The 20,706-nt window shown below is 39.9% G+C and overlaps 1 protein-coding gene across 1 annotated transcript in view; it reads left to right on the forward strand.

Annotated features, from left to right (window-relative positions):
• Positions 1-20,706, forward strand: part of eys (eyes shut homolog) — a 433,237-nt gene that overhangs the window by 127,366 nt on the left and 285,165 nt on the right. The window contains exons 18-19 of the mRNA XM_036583442.1: positions 274-471; positions 8,269-8,390. Of these exons, the coding sequence (XP_036439335.1) occupies positions 274-471; positions 8,269-8,390 (320 nt within the window). The remainder of the gene's footprint in view (positions 1-273; positions 472-8,268; positions 8,391-20,706) is intronic.

Raw genomic sequence — 20,706 nt, forward strand, 5'->3', positions numbered from 1 at the left:
TCCAAGTTTCAGCTGCAAAATTTCATTCCAGTTCATCACTTAAGCATTTAAGATATATAAGATATCTTAAGATACTTGAGACGTTTTATGCAGGCGGCCACATGTATGCACCTGGAACATAGAAGCACCTTTTTCCACAAATGTCTGGAGTTCTTTATCATCATGTGATCTGCTCTTAATTCATTTTGTCAGGGAACTTTGTTTGCTTCTCTTCTCAAACCTTCAACATCGTGCCGTCTCTCTTTCCGCCCCACCGCTTCCTGTTGCACCCAGGTGTGAACTGCGAGTTCCTGCCGTGTGAAGCGAACAACCCGTGCGAGAACGGGGCCGAGTGCGTGGAGGAGGCCGACCAGGCGCGCTTCCCACTGGGCTTCCGCTGCCGCTGCGCCCGGGGCTTCACCGGCCCCCGCTGCGAGCTCAACGTCGACGAGTGCGCCTCCAGCCCCTGCCTGCACGGCTTCTGCTACGACGGTAAGCACCTCTGTCTTCTCTCCGCACCCCAACAGCCCTCAGTGTACGTGTGAAAGTCGACCCCCTACCGGCCCTTCATACATGCTGACGTGAACCAGCAATCAAGCATTATTACTGTAGTGGACCTGCGGGAGTCGTACAAACATCCGTATGTTTTGGTTCTTAGTGTTGGTGCCGTATAAGAAGAATAGTAACAGTAATGGAATCGGGCAAGTTTTAACGCAGCATCAGATTGACGTAAATAGTTACTGAGAAATGAAACGCTGTTTCTTAGAAATGGAATAATGCTCACTGAGAGTGTAATTGGCTAGTTTCTTCAACTATAACACATTTGATTGGCAGAGAAAGTGCTCAGTCACTCTGCAGCAGACCAGTGTTGTCAGTTAGTACAACCCAGTACGTTTGCTACTAGCAGCCTCCAACTGCTGCAGAACAGAAAATCTGCAGTTAAAACACAGACATTAGCTCCACTAATCAGCTTATAAGGACAGTGGGTGTGGCTGAGCGTCCAGCTTTACCCTAATATTTATCTTGGAATGAGGGGAGGAAGGCAAAAAAAGAGTAAATGTTAGGAATGCATGAAATTTCGGTGACTGAAAATGGTGAAAATTGGTGCTTTTGTTTTCTGATAAAAAAACATACAAAGTTTAACTAGGCTGGAAATGAAGTGTCCAAGTCTTATACTTTATACATATAATCTTAGTGGTAATGGAAATGAGAAGTAGGGGTTAAAAACGCTGCTACGGTCACTGTCTTGTTGCATTTAAACAGCTGGGCTGGCAGCAGTTTAGCAGTAAAAATGTGGGCCGTATTGGATTTCACGATTTCTGCAAGAAACATTAGACAAGCGGTTTGTATTTACTGTTGACAGTGAATATTAAGACGCACAAGAACGTCTTTGTTACAGGTTTGATGTCACTTAGAAAAACACATCATGCTCTAAACATAACATTTAAAAAAGTTAAAACAAAGCCATTATCGCTAAGCCATTATTTCGACCTAATGAGTCACAGTTTAACCCTGAAACAGACAGTAAGTCTGTTTTTAATCATACATTGCAGAAATGGACTTTCATACAAACAGCACATCAGCCAGACATTTTGTTTGGTAGTTTTTATAAAATAGCCTGTTAAATTGGCCACACCACCAGCTCACACTTCACCCCTCGCCCCTTAGCCCTGCATTTGGCGTGTTCAGGTCTAGGCGTAGGGTGTCCTGATTCTTGTTGAGATAGAGGGGGAGGGTGAAGTGTTGGGGCTACATGACCCTCCAAACGGAGGTTTTTCAGACTCCAAACAGAGAGATATGAGAAAAAAAGATAAACGGTAAGATGGAGAACAAGAGACCAAAGAAACCCACAAATACGAGAATTTTCTCTGTTAAAAATTACAATAACCATCATTTTATCTTAGTTTAATGTCATTTCAATGTATTTTGGTCCTTTTCTTCATAACAAGCATAAAATATTGCTAGTAGTGCTGACGTCTCAGTAGCTGGCTACATTTCCCGTTCCACCTTAAGTGGTGCAGCGGTTCTGACGCCTGAAGCGCCAGAATGTAACTGCTGCTCCATTTAAGGTGGAACAGGAAAATTCGAACAAGAATCTGGTGAATATCTGACTTCAGCTTCATATCACTGAAGAATTAGGGGTGGGTGATAATAAATAACTGCCCCCTCTTTGAAGATCATATGATGCCCTAAATGTAACTAAAGCCCAGCAGTGAGGAGCTGAACTTTACCCTCCTCTGCTGTCACTGCAGACTGGCAGGGTCGCCTACAGAGCAGCGCTGGTAGCTGTTAATGAAGTGCTGCTCTTTTTATTTGAGGGTCCCATTTCAGAGGGAAGATTTCAGACGCTACCCTGTAACTCAGTTCCAAGGGGCGACACTCGAAAACAAGGGGTAGGGGTGAAAAGAAGAAATGGGACCTAAAAATCTGTGAAAATATTTGAAATTATTCTCTTTCTGATCTGATCCAGCCCTGTAGTCTCTGTTCTAATGAGGTGCCTTCAGCTAGAGTCGTTTGCATGCATGCATGTAAGAAGCTGTGCTGGTTTATGTTCATGAAAGTCACCAAAAAAAAATGACAGCCTTCTGATTTTTAAATACATTAATCAGCTTTTCCTGCGAAATCTTTTAGAAGCGCTCACTTCGGCCCCTTTTCTTGGTCCACCAGTCGACGACCCTGACGTAGGCCGCGTTATCCGCGTGTGAGAGTGGATCAGCTGGGCGTAAACGGTTCACTGTAATTTTAATAATGGATGATAAATGACAGAGTTAATACAATCAAAGCCCAAAGGCAGCGTGTTGTTTTTCCTCCCTCGGCAATCCGATAATCTTTTTTCCCCCTTCTGTGTTTCGTCCCCGGCATAAATCATTAAGAAAGCGATAGATCAAAGAGATGTTGTAGGTCAAGAATTACACATCGCAAAGCAATAAATAATTTAACCCTCATTGCGAGGGAACAAGTTTCTTATTTACTTATTTATTTATTAATTTTGTCAAATTCTTTATTTATTAGTTTTAAGGAGATGAATCTCAGCAGACTTGACATACGCTGATGATTGTATGGTTCAAACTGGAGATGCAGAAACATTTTAATGAACATAAATTTCTCTGTTTCTCCCCTGAGTTCTGTGAAGTGCTCTCCTCGCGTATAGGAGGTGACATTTTCATTTAATCTTTTAATATAAACACACAGCCAGTCTGCTTCAGTTTGCCTAACATGGCTTAGAATATCCTTAGAACATGAAACAAACACTTGAACATGCATAGTAACGTTAATCTTAGGACATACAGTACAGCATTCAGCCCACACTCTGAGTTAAAGGTGCTAAACTGTCACTGGGCTGGTTCCCTCAAGGCTCCATCTCAGTACCTTCAGTCAGGGAACATAACTGAACCATAATCCACTGAAATGATATGTTCTAAGCTGTACTGACTCCACACACCCCGTCTCGTCTCCAGGCTTTTATTTTACTGTTCTGTTTAAAACATTCGGTTATGAAAAGGTACAAATACGAACTTTTCACCTGCAGTTTCCACAGTGTCCTCTTACCTCAGGTATATTCGATTAGTGAAGATGTGTTTGGTGTCCACTTTGTGGTTCTTTAGCTTAGAGCTGGAGCCTATGAGGCTAACGTTGCAAGAAACACTAAAAGTCAATAGTCACCCAAATCTTTTCTGTAACTTCACCTCCCAAAACATCTGTCAGCCCACTCAATGTCCACGTCTTCATTAAGGGCAGAATTGCATAGTAGGTTCGGTGAAGGGTTTTATGTTGTACGCTGCAAAAAATTGTGTCTTGTCAAGTGAACAATATATCCGATATATCTCCTGTTGAGACTGTTGTAAGTTTAACTTATTTCCAAATTTTTTTTACCTGTTTTAAGTAATTTTATTAAGTAAAAGTTTTATTCACTGATTATCTGCCAGTATAGTGAGATCGTTTTACTTAATAAAATTATAACCCCATTTCCAAAAAAGTTAGGACGCTGTGTGAAATGTAAATAAAAACAAAATGCAATGATGTGTAAATCAATTAAACCCTATATTTAATTGGCAATAGTACAAAGACAACATATCAAATGTTGAAATTGAGAAAGGTTTTTGTTTTTTTTTTAAATTTGTTGCCAACAACACATACCAGAAAAGTTGGGATGGGGGAACAAAAGGCTGTTAAAGTTGTGTAATGCTAAAAAAACACCTGGTGTTTGATTGGCAACCGGTCAGTAACATGATTGGGTATAAAGAGCATCTCAGAGAGGCGGAGTCTTTCAGAAGTAAAGATGAGGAGGGGATCACCACTCTGTGAAAGACTGCACCATCAAATAGTGCAACAATTCAAGAATAACGTTTCTCAACATAAAATAGGAAAGAACTTCTGCTTTTCGTCATCTACAGTACATAATAACATCAAAAGACTCAGAGAATCTGGAGAAATCTCTGTATGTAAGGGTCAAGGCCGAAAACCAGTATTTGCTGGCCGTGATCTTTGGGCCCTCAGACAGCACTGCATTAAAAACAGACATGATTCTGTAGTGGAAATCACTGCATGAGCTCAGAAACACTTCTGAAAACCACTGTCTGTGAAAACAGTTCATCACTGCATCCACAAATGCAAGTTAAAACTCTAAAACACAAAGAAGAAACCAAATATAAACAGGATCCAGAAACACTGCCACCTTCTCTGGGCCTGAGCTCATTTAAAATGGACAGAGGGGAAGTGGAAAAGTGTCCTGTGGTCTGATGAATCAACATTTGAAATTCTTTTTGGAAATCATGAACACTGTGTCCTCCGGGCTAAAGACCACTCAGCTTGTTATCAGTGTACAATTCAAAAGCCAGTATTCATGATGGTTTAGGGGGCATTAGTGCACATGGCATGGGTGACGTGCACATCTGTGAAGGCACCATTAATGCTCATCGATATATATATATATATAATATAATGTTTTGGCAACATTTGCTGCATCCAGGCAACGTCTTTGTCATTGTCTTGCTGAAATAATCAAGGCCTTCCCTGAAAAAGACCGGTCACCACTGATAATATTTGCCGCATTATGAAATTAAAAATACAACAAATGAGCCCCTGAACTGTTGAGCAGCTGAACTCCTGTATCAAACAAGAACAGGAAAACATTTCACTTTCTAAACTACAGCAGTGCCTCCTCAGTTCCCAAACACTTACAGAGTGTTGATAAAGAAGAGGTGATGAAACACAGTGGTAAACAGGCCCCCGTCCCAACTTTTTTGGAACGTGTTGTTGCCAATAAATTCAAAATGGGTATATATTTTTCAAAAAACAATAAAATTTCTCAGTTTCAACATTTGATTTGTTGTCTTTGTAGTATTTTCAATGAAATATAGGGTTTGTTTATTTACACATCACTGCATTTTGATTTTATTTACATTTTGCACAGCGTCCCAACTGTTTTGGAAATGGGGTTGTACTCAAAACATGTAAAAAATGTCTAATTAAAATAATAATTAAAACTATTGCATAATATAAGTGCACAACTATCTCAAAATAAGCAATATTAGATATATTGGCTAGAATTAACACAATGTTACTTGAAAAGATATTATTTTTTGCAGTGTATTAACTTAAGTTTGAGGCTGATGTAATTTCAGAACACAAGCAGTTCTCTGTGTCTGGTTTGCTTGAAAGTTCAACACGACGAACTTCGCAAATATTTACCCTGTAATCACATCAGCGCATTAGCTGGCCCGAACATGCTGTTTTGATTTATTGAGGAGCAAAAAATCAGGGTGGGTAAAAGAAATGAGGAGAGATTGCCTGCGAGGAGCGCTAGCTGCTCTTTTATCTACACCGAGACTTCCATTAACACCAGCCCCCATCGCAGGACATGCTCCTCAGCCCCTCCACCCCCACACCTGCGGGCTGCGGGAGCTGCTGGACGCGGGGGGAGGAGGTGCGCGGGGGGAGAAAGAGGTGTTTCTCGGCGGCAGCTGGTATGAGTAATGCGGCTGCCACCCAGGACCCCGAGCAGTTAATGAGAGCAATAGCAGCTACACACGCGGAGCCGGAGTGACAGCGCAGATTACGCGCTAAATCTTTGGCATAATGAAGAATCCTGGGACACGAGGAGCCAGGCCTGCAATAAATTCGCTCCTGGAAGAAGCCCACAATTACCGCTGGCAGCGGCTGCCTGTGTACGGCCGTCAGAGCTGCGGAAAGGCAGGAGACGCGTCTCTCTTAACATCGTTACTGATTAAAGGCTCGAGAATTGGGTTATTAGCCTCTGGTAAGGCAGGTGAGCAGGAATTCTAGCATGTGGAAAGCCTGTAAAGCAAGTCACCACAAAACTCCTCGTGGTTAACATGAAGTCCGTCCTTCTCACCGCGGCGATGCGCTAAGTGACGAAGGAAATGCAGTTACTCTTGAACTGAGTGCTGCCTTTTGCACAACAGCCGCAGACGAGAGGATAAAGCTGCTCAAACATTGGTGCAAACTCAGCAACAGATCCCATTCAGTGTCTATGGGGAGCGTTGAGTCCACTGTAAGCGGTAGCACAGTGCATGATGGCTCCATCACGTTGAGTTTGGGATGCAGTGCTGAACTTTACTCACTTTTCTACACACTTAACTCTATACAGTGATGTGATGGGAGCCTGGAATCAGAATGGCCTCTTTCCCGCTGTCGAGCCAGATGGTTCTCAGGGCTGTTTGGCTTGAGTCGCGTCTTGAAAAGAACCTGGAGACGGATTCACAAAAGCTTTCCTAAGAAAAACACTAAGAAATATATAAAACTGGGCCTCACTCTCCAACATCGTCCTGAGTTTGTTCTTAAGTGTGTTCTTGAGGAAGGTCCTAAGAAAAAGTCTACGTCAGGTTCATGACGTGTTCTTAAAGCGCAGAACTGTTTGTGCTCTTGAGTGTGTAGATTCTGTTCTTACCTGAGTCTTCGTCACAAGTGGGGTTTAAGAAGGAATTTCTTTGTTCTTAATTTCTCAAATATTCTCATTAGAATTGTTCCTCATTGGCCTATTCTTAAGATTTCCTTCACAAAATACTAATTGCTTGTTTGTTATTTGTCATGTAGCCTATTGATATTATGTTACAGCTCAACATAAATGAAACAATACTTACTGAAATGGTATTGAATGTTTTTTTTTTTTGTTTTTTTTTGCATTAACCAGATATTCGGTTTAATCTGATCAGCAAAATGGATGGAGGAAATGGCCTTTAGAGGAAAAGATGATCTATTTTAACAGTTATATTTTGTGAAGTTACAGTTTTAGAGGTTTACTTTGCCATTTCTTACAGTCGAAGACAAACGCAAGGCTTTCTTAAAGGGTTAGTGTCATGGAAAAATGAATTTTCCTCATTTTTTTATTAAGAGAGTTTGATGTAGTTTGTAAACATCGTCAACGTACCACAGTCTACCACTCTTCCCTCAGTCCATACGGTCAGTATATGGAAACTGAGCTGCCAAAACAGCCCACTTTGAATAAAATGTTTTTGTGATGTCACAAAATAACACATTTGCATACATCTGCCTATTCAGCTTGTACAAGTTTTGCCCCACCCACTCACACTGAAGTTATAAGCAGTGTTTCAGCCCAGATTGCTTAATTTATATAGCCACTATGCACGGCAGCCAATCAGAACAAGGGTTGTTTGCATATGTCAGTCTCAAAGGTACATGTACAACAAACCTCGGAGGAAAAAAGAAAATGTGGGATATGTACGGAATCCAGAGGCCATGAGCTGTTTCTGTAATTCTCTGGACTGATATCCTGAGATAAGTTAATTATCTTGTGATCTCAAGTGAACAACTTTATCTTGAGATCACAAGATAAGTAACTCATTATCTGAAGTGTAATAACTTTATCTTGAAATCACATGATATGTAACATGTTATCTCAAGATAATGACTTTATCACAATCTCACAGGATAATTAACTCGTTATCTCAAGATAACAACCCAGAAAATTATAATACCTCATGGCCTGTTCAGACTTCCATAGATATGCACTCTTTTTAGGTTCTGATTTTTTCTCTAAGAAAACTAATTTTTCTTAGAGTTGTTTTTAAGAGAGAAGTTAAACAGAAATGAAGACGGTTCCTAAGTTTCGTTTAACTTAAAAAAGCGGCTGAGTTAACTTGAAATGTTCATTAAAATTAAGTTAACGAAAGTGAAACACCAACAATCTTTTCTTAACCTGATTTTACAGTTGAGCGAATTGAGAGAGACACATTTCAGAAGCTTCTCTTTCTTGAGACTTTTGTGAACCTGCCCTAACTGAGGACCGTGTCCTTCTGTGTCCTGCAGTGGTGGACGGCTTCTACTGCCTCTGTAACCCGGGATACGCCGGCGTCCGGTGCGAGCAGGACATCGACGACTGTGTGGACAACATGTGTCAGAACAACTCCACCTGCGTTGACCTCCACCTGGTGAGTCTGGACTGACCTGTGGATCCACATGTTCCTCTTGGGACATCTGTCTTGAGTGATGTCGCGCTCTAGCTAAAGCTGAAAAGGCTGAATGATGTATTAGAGCTAAATGAGATGTTCAGCTCACTGTTCCTCGCTCAGTGGGCGAGAGAGAGCGGCCATTTCATGCAGCAACAAAAATGGCTACTAGTAAAACGATTTTGTCTGTTTTTATTAAAAACAAAAATTCTGCTTGGTTTGTTCAATATAAGTGAATAGTATTGACATGTAGACCATATTGGGGCCTGTATGTCTTAACAACCAGTTTGCCTTCTAGAAATTCACTTGCTGTGCTAAAGTCATTGCACTTCAGTCATCAAATGGTCACAAATGTCCAAAACATTGTTTATACTGTTTGGAAGTATTTATTTATTTATTTATTTATTTATTATTAACAGTATTTTTTTATCCATGGGTGTAACGAGGCAGAATAACTGACATTCGCGGTTAAAAGAAGAGAGTGAGGCTTTAATGTTCGAGTCGTAATCCAAAAACATGGTCAAAAAACAGGCAAAGGTCGAAACGAACAAAGTCCAAAGACGAGACTAAAAGCCTGGGCTCTATACTAAGCTAATGATCTCAGAACAGGTGTAACCAGTTAGTACTCAGGCAACAGAGAGCGGTGATTGGAGCGAGATGGAGGGCTGAGAATCATGTGATCCCCCTGGGGGTTCTGGGAAATGGAGTCCCCAGAGACCTCTGAGCCTGAGGGATGCGTGACAGTGGGTCTACGCAAAGTCAGAATCACAGACACTTGTATACGTTCCATGTTTTACATCATAACATGAACTGAAATAACATTAGAAAAAAGAAAAAAAAACAAATAGATAGTTACACGTTAATAAATAGGTCAGGAAGAAAACAAACAAATACAGATATTGGGATTTAAGCTATTTGAGCTAAAGAGTGACGTTCACATAAAAGAGGGGAGGGGGCGCTAGTTAGTGGGGAGACATTCCAGCTTCTCAGAATATCTAGTCATGGAATCCCAAGTTCTGTGGAATTTCACAGAAGCCTTTTTTAGATGAAAACTTAATGTTTTCTAATTTAAGGAAAAGCATAACATCGCAAAGCCACTGGGGTTTTTGGTGGATACGGTGATTTCCAGTTAATCAATATCTTCCTCCTGGCCAGAAGAGAAGCAAAGGCCACGGCCTCCTTAATCCTACTTGGAATTTTTGAATGTGTGTTAATTAGCCCAAATAAGCTTAGTTCAAATCTCTAGATCAGATACTTCTGATGAACAGTTAGTTATTGCCCACCACACAGGACAAGTCCAAAGCTATTTTATATTTTTTAACAGAATATATAAATACAGTTTGACATCATTTTTCCACAGTGGCTTATTTTCATCTGCTGTTTTCTGGGAAGGTTGATCTTTAAAAATAACATCACTGAGTAGCTTCAACCAAGAGACATGACTAAAATCAGACTAAACGTCTCTAACTCTGCTCCCTAACTTTCTCCTGCAGTTGGTACGGTCCCGTCAGTGCCTGGGACATATGCAGATGAGGGCGCTCCTGATTGGGTGCCCTGCTATTCATACAAACATAATGCCAAAATATAGGAACATGTGACTAGTTAATTATTAGCATTGAGCTAGCATAACAGCTTTTGTGTACTTACTTCTGTCATTGTTTCTGACTGTTATGCTGTTGATCTGAACTGGCTGAGAAACGGTGCTGTTGGTCTTTTCAGTTGAGCGATTGTGGAAAATACTTTTTTTGCTGTTTGCTTCTGTTTGATTTGAGTTGGTGGAACTAAATTTGTCTCTGAGTCCCAGACGAAACTCCCAGCAAGCAGCTTATTTAAGCTTTTCTAAATGTGATAACAGTGCTTGTTATAAAGGTTGTTTGTAGTGTAGCTAGACTCTGCTTCTTACTTGCGTTAGCAACCTGTTGCAGGATCTTACTATAAGAGATTAACTTCATTTACGAGAGCACGATAGCTAGCGGTCCACCTTAACTGGAGGAATAACATGATACATTAGCTTAGTGCTACGTTAGCTACCCTCCTAACATCCAGGCTCACAGAGTTCCCCTGTTATTGTGCTTCACAGGCACGACGTACAGTAAGACACGAGAACTTTCTATACCGCGTCTGCAGACATGACCGTCTAGTCCAGCGGTCGGCAGCATGCGGCTCTTTACCTGTCCTGTTGCGGCTCCACAGCTGAATCAGATTTGTAGGTAAAAATAAAATAATCCTCCTTTACAGTAAAATAAAGCTCTGCTGATCGTTCAACACAGTTTAACAATAAATGGTCTTAAACTCTGGAGTTAATGTAGAACTGCTGATTCACCCTTTAACCCTGAAGATCAGCGCAGACTGCTGGTCACCATAGCAACACAGACAACAGTCTCGCCTAGTTAGTAGCTAACGAAACGGCAAAGAGAGAGATTTAAGATGAACATCAATAATTTGGAGATGAATGGACTGATTTGTGTTTATAGTCACTCCAGCTGGTTTCCTGATACGTTTAATCTGCAGCGAGAAACTGACAAACACTAAAAAGTCACAAAGCTGAAGTCAGTTTTTTATTCGCCAGCTTTGTTTGAATTTTCCCGTTCCACCTTAAATGGCTTTTGAGGAAAAGTTTCCTGCTGGAGATGTGAGAAAAGCAGCTATAGCTGAGCTAAAGCTTAAAGCAGAGCAAAGTAAGTCTGTGTTTCATTTATATTATATTTTAAGTCTATACTAGAACATCAGCACATACTGAGACACATTTACAGCCAAGATGGTAAAATGGACATAAAATGTTTTGGCTCCCAAGATGGTTTGATTTTTGTAGAAAGGACAAAATGGCTCTTCTCAACGTTTGGGTTGCGACCCCTGGTCTAGACCCATAACAGGAGCTCAGAGTTTGAGGAATATGTTCGTGATCTAACCATCATGAGATGAAAGCCTGAAAGATGAGTTCTCCAACATTGGCTGTATTGACCATCACACAGCTTCTTTTCTTCTTTGCACTTTGTACTCTCCATTCTGAGAGTGAGGGAGGATCTCGTACGTGTAGGACGGAACCACACTGATTCTGCTTACTGCTGCCACTGATGTTGGGTTGTTCACGTTGCCTGGGAGACAGCACTGTCAATCATTTTCAGTTCTGACACGCCCACACAGTCCTAAGCAGCAGCAGTTTTTGGAGCATTCTGCTATTAAATTGTCCTAATTCTTGAATATAACCCTATTAAATGCTCATCCCGCAGCATATCTTTACTATCAAACAGTATTTTAAATGTTGACAGGGGCTTTAAATGATGAGACTAATACGACTTGCTCGATATGCTGGGTAAATGAGCTCTTTAAAACAATCTGTCTATCAAACGTGAAGCGTTTAGGACGTTCTGAAAGAATTCAAGCCTCTTTTTCTCCCAGAAGAGATGAGTTCTTTGTCTGTACGTTAAATGTCATGGAAATGTCATTATACGTCACGGAAAAATCATGGAGTTCCACCGATTACAAAGTATATGACCCCTGACGTGGTATAGCTTCAGGTAATGAAAAATAGCCATCAGCCATAACGTGCCGTGAGAAAGTTCAATATAGAGTGTATCTCCAGCATTATTTGACAAGATGATTTACTGAAATAGGTTGTCATGGCAGTTTGGCTGAGATGTTATCTGCTGGGAAATGACTCAGCGAAAGGTATCTAATAGCATTCCCAGCAGCCACCTTGCAGCTTTGCTTCAAAGTGCCTTCAGTTAAATTGACAATGACTTTTTTTCTGACTTCCATTCTTGGTTTTCTTCGTTTTTTCTCTCATGACTAATAATCTTCTGTTTTTCTCTGTAATTTCAGTCATTTTAGCCTTGGCACTTAATTAAGCCCTTCTTTGATAAACTGAGGAGCAACATACTGCAAGAGCGCATGCACTGGCTGCGCAAGAAATTAGAATCGGTCTTGCTGTTTCTGTTTAACCAAGTAAGAACAAATACCTGCAAAGGCTTTGCCGACTTAAAGCAGCTGTTTGCTAATGATGTGGGTGTGTTTTGTGACACTCAGCGTCATTTTCCCAAACGATTTTAGTGCAGACTGGAACTCTTGTTTCCCAGACAAGGTTTAAAAAACAGAATTTCTAATATTTTCCTGAACAATTACAGTTGTGATAAATGTTTTCCTCAGAATAAACCTGGTTATGTTGTTGCAAACAAGGACAACGTATACCCATTTGTATTAACTGAGCTGTCAGTTATTGAGCTTGTTATTGTTGGTTCAGATGTTATTATGTAATCCCAGTTGAGCAGTGAGTACACGTTTTTCATTTTGAGGATAGTATAAGTAGATATAAAGATAATCCACTTGCACACAGAAGGAGAAAATAAGTAGAAAAACAAGAGCTTCCAAAACTGGAGCTCAAATAAGCTATAAAGAAAATGTGTCTCCTAACAACCACCTGGAAGACCTGGTCGACCCCAAAACTGCCCCATCAGATAAACAGCACTGAAAGCTTTCATCTCTGAGAGAGAGGAGAAAATCAAGTGGGTTTTTGTGTGATTTTCAGATAATTGTGCTTTTTCTGCTTTTTTTCCTGATTCTGAAAAACAACTAACTTGTACTTACTGGCTGATTCGTACGGAGCCCTGCTGGCGACATCCTGTATAAATAAAAATAATGTGTGGCCACGACTTAGGAAGGCATGATCTCATTCCCAAGCTTTACTAAATCGTGACCACGACTTAATTATCTCATTCCCATACCTTACTTGGTCGTTGCCACACATTAGGATCTTGTTCCCACACGCTAATAAGGAGTGGCCACACATTAGGATCTTGTTCCCACACGTTAATAAGCCATGGCCATGCATTAGGATCTCGTTCCCACATGTTAATAAGGCATGGCCACGCATTAGGATCTCGTTCCCACACAAATAAATCGTGGCCACGCTTTAGGATCTCGTTCTCACACATTAATAAGGCATGGCCACATGTTAGGATCTTGTTCCCACACATTAATAAGGCATGGATATGCATTAGGATCTCATTCCCACATGTTAATAAGGCATGGCCACGCATTAGGATCTTGTTTCCACACGTTAATAAGGCATAGCCACGCATTAGGATCTTGTTCGCACATGTTAATAAGGCATGGCCACGCATTAGGATCTCGTTCCCACACATGAATAAATCGTGGCCACGCTTTAGGATCTCATTCCCACACATTCATAAGGCATGGCCACATGTTAGGATCTTGTTCTCACACGTTAATAAGGCATGGACATGCATTAGGATCTCGTTCCCACATGTTAGTAAGGCATGGCCACGCATTAGGATCTTGTTCCCAGACGTTAATAAGGCATGGCCACGTGTTAGGATCTTGTTCGCACACGTTAATAAGGCATGGCCTCGCATTAGGAGTCAGACAGTAATCAGATTTCTGCTTTACAACCAGCCAATAAACTCACAGAAGAAACGTAACGTAAAACTCGAACTTCATGTTGCGGCTTTTATTTTAAAATATTGAGTCATTTTACCTGAAAATATGAACAAATATCATCTAGAAGATGAAGAATATTTAAGTCCTTCATTTCATCAAGCATGTATTTGGTTTCAGCGTCGCTCCGAAAGTGTTTTGCTGCTTATTTCAGGTATCACAGTCTGTTTTCACACATGCTCAGTCTGAGAAATCTGAAAGAAATCAGAGTAAGAGTTACATTCACTGAGAAATCTGATTACTGAGCTAAAATCCAGCCTCTTAAACAGATTTCTAGACCTTACTCCGATCTAAGAAAACAGTGTGCTGTTGACATGAGCATTTGAATAATCAGATAACTGCAGAAATCAGATTATAATCAGATTACTGAGCGCATGTAAACACACTTAAATTTTTTCTTTACAATAAACCAGATTACTCTTTAGTGTGTTGAGTTACAGCAAACCGACAATCTAAAAATGTCTTAAAAAGCTTCGACGGATTATATTTTGTCCAGTTTTGTCCTCTTCTCGAGGATCCATCCTCCGCTCTGCCCTCCCTCCGGCCCATCTAAACTAATAGGCCAAGGGAAAGAAATAGTGACCTCCTCTGTCTTCTCAGCCTCTTCCTTCTCCCCTGCTCTCCCTCTTCAGCTCTGCCATCCATCCTGATACACTTTCTCCCCTCTCTTTCTATTTTTATTCGGTACAATCCCCCCTCCCTCCAGCCCTCCCGCCCTCCCTCCCTCCCTCTGCCACTGCTTTGTTCACTTGTCTTTCCTCTTCTCTCTTGGCTCCCTCTCCACCCCTGCAAGCAGGGCAGCCCTCCGCCCGCTAAATTATAAACAAGGTGTTAGGCCTCATACACTTGTTCTCCCGCGCCGAACAGTGGGGGGAAATAGCATATCATTTATTCCTGTTGAATAATGCAGGTCCGGATTTTTTTAATACAGAAAAGGAGAAGAGGTCTGTTTCTCCGGCTGTTAGCAGCAGCCCTTCCAGTGAAAAGACCAGCCGTACGTGGAGAGTCGCTCCGTTTGAGCTCGTTTCTTGCAGACTCCTCGCCCCAGTTGCATGCAGAATGGTGAAATGTTTATTCAGCACACTGGTCCTGGCGAGTGATGGCAAACTGTCTTTAGCAGTAGAGATTTCATTAGAAGGAGATCAGGAATGGGCTAAAAGATGGAATCAGGTCAGAGGTAGCATGAATCAGGCAGTGTTATTGGGCTTAAAGCAACACTTCCACTGAAATTCAGATGCATGTGGACATTAGGCCTGGCATAGTTATTCAATAACAGTGGTGGACAGTAACTCAGTAAATGTAATTCATTACTGTACTTAAGTAGTTTTTTCCTGTATCTGTACTTTACTGAAGTTTTTCCATTTTTTATGACTTTTTACTTTCACTCCACTACATTTCAAAGTCTAATATCTCACTTTTTACTCGACTACATTATGAGAAATCGATCGTTCCTTTTGGTTTATGTGTGAATAAAAATGTAACGTCAAAACAAAAGAAGCGCAAAGCAAAAACACCAATCAGGGCACAGCGGTCACTTTGTTTTGAGCTTGTTTTGACCTGTTGGTCATACCGACCCAGTGCAGCACACGGTTCAACATCAGTACAGCAGCGTAAAATTTTGGGAGTCTATTCAACATAAATGATGAACTAACCTAACTCTGTGTAAACAGACCACAATATAGAAATATGTACACATATGCAGTTGTGACTGACGTGTCTTTTTTCTGAATTTATACAAACACATTTCATTATATAGTAAATTAGTTTTGGCTAGTTTATGTTTATGAAAAGAGACCTACAGATGCAGTTTAGTAAAGGAAAACTCATTTGTGAATCTGAGTTTAAAGTTTTTGTTAAACTTATAACTAAGTTAAGTTAATCTTTTAATGCTTTTACTTTTGATACTTAAGTCCATTTGAAGGCAAATACTTTTGTACTTTTACTCAAGTGGAGGTCTAAAGGGAGGAACTTCTACTTTTACTGCAGTAATATTTTACCTTGGGTCTCTCTACTTTAACTCAAGTACATGGTTTATGTACTTCGTCCACCACTGTTCAATAATAGCATTTATTTGAGCTGATTGCAGTGATTTTTCCACAGCTGTTAGCCTTCTCAGTCTGAATGTTCATCCAGCAGGGAGTCACGTTTGTTTATTTGAGCTCGAGCTGTTTGTCATCAGTTTAGAGCTACTAATAGTCGACAGCTAATCACAGTTTGGCCACTTTGGGCTTTTATTTTAATAAATATATGTAACCTCTTATTCTCCAGGGTATGTTTTGTTTTTTCTATCATAAGGCAAATTATTCAGTAACTGCATGAAATAAATGTACATTTTTATTTTATTTAATTATTTATTTGAAGTAAAAGCTCCCCTCAAATTAACAGAACATGTTTTATGATCACACATATCACTGTATGCTTACAATTTACTGCTGAAAGCCAAAAATCTTAGACGCTCTTTGTATTATTTTATAAAAATAATGTTTACAGAGCAGATCACTGAAGAGACGCCGTCTGTTTATAGTTTATAGCCCAGATTTGTGGAAAAATGGGTCGACTTTCAGTAGACAAAAAAAAACTGAGTTCAGCTTCTTTTATTATAAGGGTTTAGAATTACATCACCCATCTATTTGACTGGACAGAAGACAGTTACAGCTCTCATACGACCCCCACCTTTAGAATGTAGCTTATGAAATATGACAGTTATGAAAAATACGACAAAGTGCATTTTGGAACCACCGGTGGTTGAAAAGGTTAAGTAGTACAAGCAGTTTATTTATATGGCAGTTAATCGTGATCAGGACAGTCCTGGTGGACGTGTTTGGTGTCTAGCGTTTGCAGTATTGTGTTAGTGGTACACTGTGGTGCCATAGCAACAGTACACCAACATTAGTAGCTTATAACATGTTTGTAAAGGACGTTAAGGTAACATTTTCACTTTGGGAGTTGGCGTTTTAGGACGCGTTCAGACTTGACAGGTTTGGTCCGGTTTAGTCTGTTAGTGCGGTTCGTCAGAGCGAGTGTGAACCCTGCCGTCCGAATTCTGATGCACCAAATAAGCAGACTGAGGCCCCCTGAGCAGGTCGGTTTTGGTTCACTTTAGAACCCACTCTAGTGCAGTGAATTTGAATTGTAAACGTGATACAGATCAAAGACATCTAAACGACCCAACACCGGAACGAACCAGCGTCTCCTTTCTTTAGAACCTCTCTGCTTTGTGGAAAAGACGTAGTTTCTGATGCTGTTTTGAGGCATGAATGATCTTCTCTTCATAAACATTTTTAGTAACTATAGAAGAGAGAGTTTGGGTTTTAAAATGCGTTTGAAGTAATTATAATAATAATTTTATTTATATAGCACCTTTCGTACGTAAAAATGCAGCTCAGAGTGCCTCACAATGATTCATTTCAATAACTTATTTTATACATTTCCCATACATTTTTCTGAAACCACAATGGTTTTATATTGTAAAACTTTTTATATGTTTAATAAAATTAAAACAAAACAACAAAATCATGTATGCATAACAGTAAAATAAGAAATGAAAACAATTGAAAGAACTGTTTGTTTAATAAAAATGGTAATATTAAATAAATTAATTAATAAAAAATAAATGGGTCATTCTACAGAAACGTCCACTTTTCTGTCTGTCCATAGGAGTCACTGGTGTTACTGATCCTCATTGGTGTTACACATAATAAAGGAACACCAGAGACATTTTTAATGAACAATACATTTTACAAAACGGCTGCTGCAGAGCATCAAACCACATGTTGTCAATCAGGGAATATCCACTAAAATATGAAATTTAATCCATTTGTGTTCTATTTTTTCACAGTTACCTCAGAATAAAGTGGGTCACACCAGTGACTTCAGCTAAAAGCTTCATATGAAATCATGAGCTAAATGAGAAAATCTCTGATAACTGAAAGACACAGTGGACTCACCATGAGCTTTTCTTCATAGATCCTCAGAAAACAGGTAAAAGGAAGTCGAGTGATGTCATCAGTGTGACTTTTATTTCAAAATAAGAGTTTTTTTAAAAACCAATATTGCTAAATTGAGGCTCAAGAAGGTGTAACTGTTAAAATAACTTAAATTAAAACATAAATAAATTGTAACCCTAACATGTTTTTTAAGTGTAATATATCTGTAAACCCTAAGGACACAAAAATGGACGTTTCTGTAGAATGACCCTTATAGAAGCAAGTGATTAAACATTTAAATATAAAAGAACACAGGAGGGAATGAAAAATAAGAACAATAAATGATTAAGAAAATTTTAAAATAAAAACAGAATCCGATCAGAATGTTAAATTCAGACATTTTCAGCTGCTTTTTAAAGCTGGTTACTGATGATGCCTGAGGTCATTATAGAATACTCCAAATACTCATTTGACTGCACCCAAAAATGATATTATGTGTTGATATGTTGACGTTTGTCCTTTCTGGTTTCAGGGATTTCTTTCTGCTTTACGTGGTGCAATATCACAATAACGCAGAGATTCTCCTGGCTTATTATTCTGAATGACAGAAATAAAACCAAAGAGCCCAGATAGAGCAGAGAACTGCACGATTCAGCTCAGTGGACATCACAGTTACTGTACGTCATAAAATCATAGAATCAATCAATCAGAATCTTTTACTTGTATGACTTTGTTTACATCTTAAATATGTCAGTGTGATTGCTAAACAAACCAGAACTAAAATGCTGCTTTGGTCCGGACCAAGACAACCAACTGCAAGCGTAAACACACCCTAACAGTTCTTCAGTAGTGGTTTAGAATCCTGTCATGCTCTGTTCATGATTTAGTTGGTAAAGTGCTGCTCTAGCCCTTCCATCAAATACCATGACACACAGTCACTGAAGTTATTGTAACTTCATTCTCGTCATTATCCATAAACCCAAATGTTAAGAGCCATTTTGTCCTTTCAACAAAAATCTAACCATCTTGGGACCCACAACATTTTATATCCATTTTACCATCTTGGCTCTTAATATGTCTCAGTATGTGCTAAAGTAGTAGCATAGGCTAAAAATATAATAAAAAATATAATAAAATGTAATAAAATATAATAAAAAAAAAACCTCACTCACTTTGCTCTGCTTTAATCTTTAGCTCAGCTACAGCTGCTTTTCTCACATCTCTAGCAGGAAACGTTTCCTCAAAAGTAGAACAGTTTCTGTAAAATTTCTCTCACTGTTCAACTTTTTTATGAGGCTGAAGTCGCTTCTCATTTGCCAGCCGCTTGTTAGAATTTTCCTGTTTCACCTTAAATAGTACAGCAGGCACCATTTAAGGTGGAACAGGAAAATTCAAACAAGAAGCTGGTGAATGAGAAGCGACTTCAGCTTTGCAACTTTTTAGTGTTTGTCAGTTTCTCGTTGCAGATTAAACCTATCAGGAAACCAGCTGGAGTGACTATAAACACAAATCAGTCCATTCATCTCCAAATTATCGATGTTCGTCTTAAATCTCTCTCTTTGCCGTTTCGTTAGCTACTAGCTAGGTGAGACTGTTGTCTGTGTTGCTATGGTGCCCAGCAGTCTGCGCTGATCTTCAGGGTTAAAGGGTGAATTAGCAGTTCTACATTAACTCCAGAGTTTAAGACCATTTATTGTTAAACTGTGTTGAACGATCAGCAGAGCTTTATTTTACTGTAAAGGAGGATTATTTTATTTTTACCTACTAATCTGATTCTGCTGTGGAGCCGCAACAGGGCAGTAAAAGAGCTGCAGGTTGCTGACCCCTGGTCTAGGGTTTGTCATATTTGGGACTGAATTTCTGGCTTTGCTGCTCCGCACGAACGTAACTAGAGGTGAAAGGTGTCTAAAATTACTCTCCTTACTTTGGAAGAGAAAAACGTTCCTCAACAAAGTCGATAAAACAGTCTGAGATCCTTATACAGTTTCCCCTGAACTCCTGATCCCACTTAAACTGGCGGAAAACTATCAAATTTGTGTTTTCCTGATATATTGATCTCATACTCAGCCCCTCTCCCTATTCTGAGAGTCTCTCACAGCATTTAAAAGCACAGAAGCCCACCGGCTCTTCAGCTCAGGGTGGGTAAAGGACCCCATGGTGCTGCATAAAGAGGAGAAACACTCTGTGATCATAGGAGGGTAACGACATCAGCTAATTAACACAGATGTGATCAATGCTGGCCTTTAGATCACTTTAGCTGATGTTACCAGCCAAGAGATGAACAGTCGCCCCCTAGCGGAGCTGCAGACAGCCGGTATAACTTCACTCTCTGTTTCTGATTTAAATGACGTTTGAATGGAGAAACATAAGCGTTAAATATCAGACTGAATGTCGTGGGTCTGAAAACGACGTCGTGTTTCGACAGACGTGATTCTGTAAGTTTGCTAGTGCAGTTAGTTCAGAGTTCAGCTCCAGTCCTGAAACCCCTGCACTGCATTACTGTGGTTTCCTGGTTAAAATACCTGATATTATCAGCTAATTAAGCCCTTCTTGAGCTGAACGAGGTGTGAACAGCAGAGAAACACTAAACTGTACAGTGCAGCGGCTCCAAGCCTGGAGTGAAAACACTGAATTAAAGGTCTGGGTGTCCCTCGTCTCTCGGCTTCTGTCACGTCTTACAGGTGAATCATTCACAAAGCACAGCTAATCGAAAGCATCGCACTATTCAGTGTGACGTCATGTGAAACAGGAGAATACAGCTTTCTCAGTCATTTTACAGTCATTTACTGCTGTGTTCCTCATTCTGGACGCCTACGTTTTCATTATTTGTTCCATCTTCCTACTATTTATTTAAAAGCTTTAAAATTACACTGGATTATTATACGGGTAATAATTAATAATTAATTTTATGCATTTTT

The sequence above is a fragment of the Colossoma macropomum genome, unplaced genomic scaffold (genome assembly GCF_904425465.1).
Source record: "Colossoma macropomum unplaced genomic scaffold, Colossoma_macropomum, whole genome shotgun sequence".
Taxonomy (NCBI): Eukaryota; Metazoa; Chordata; class Actinopteri; order Characiformes; family Serrasalmidae; genus Colossoma; species Colossoma macropomum.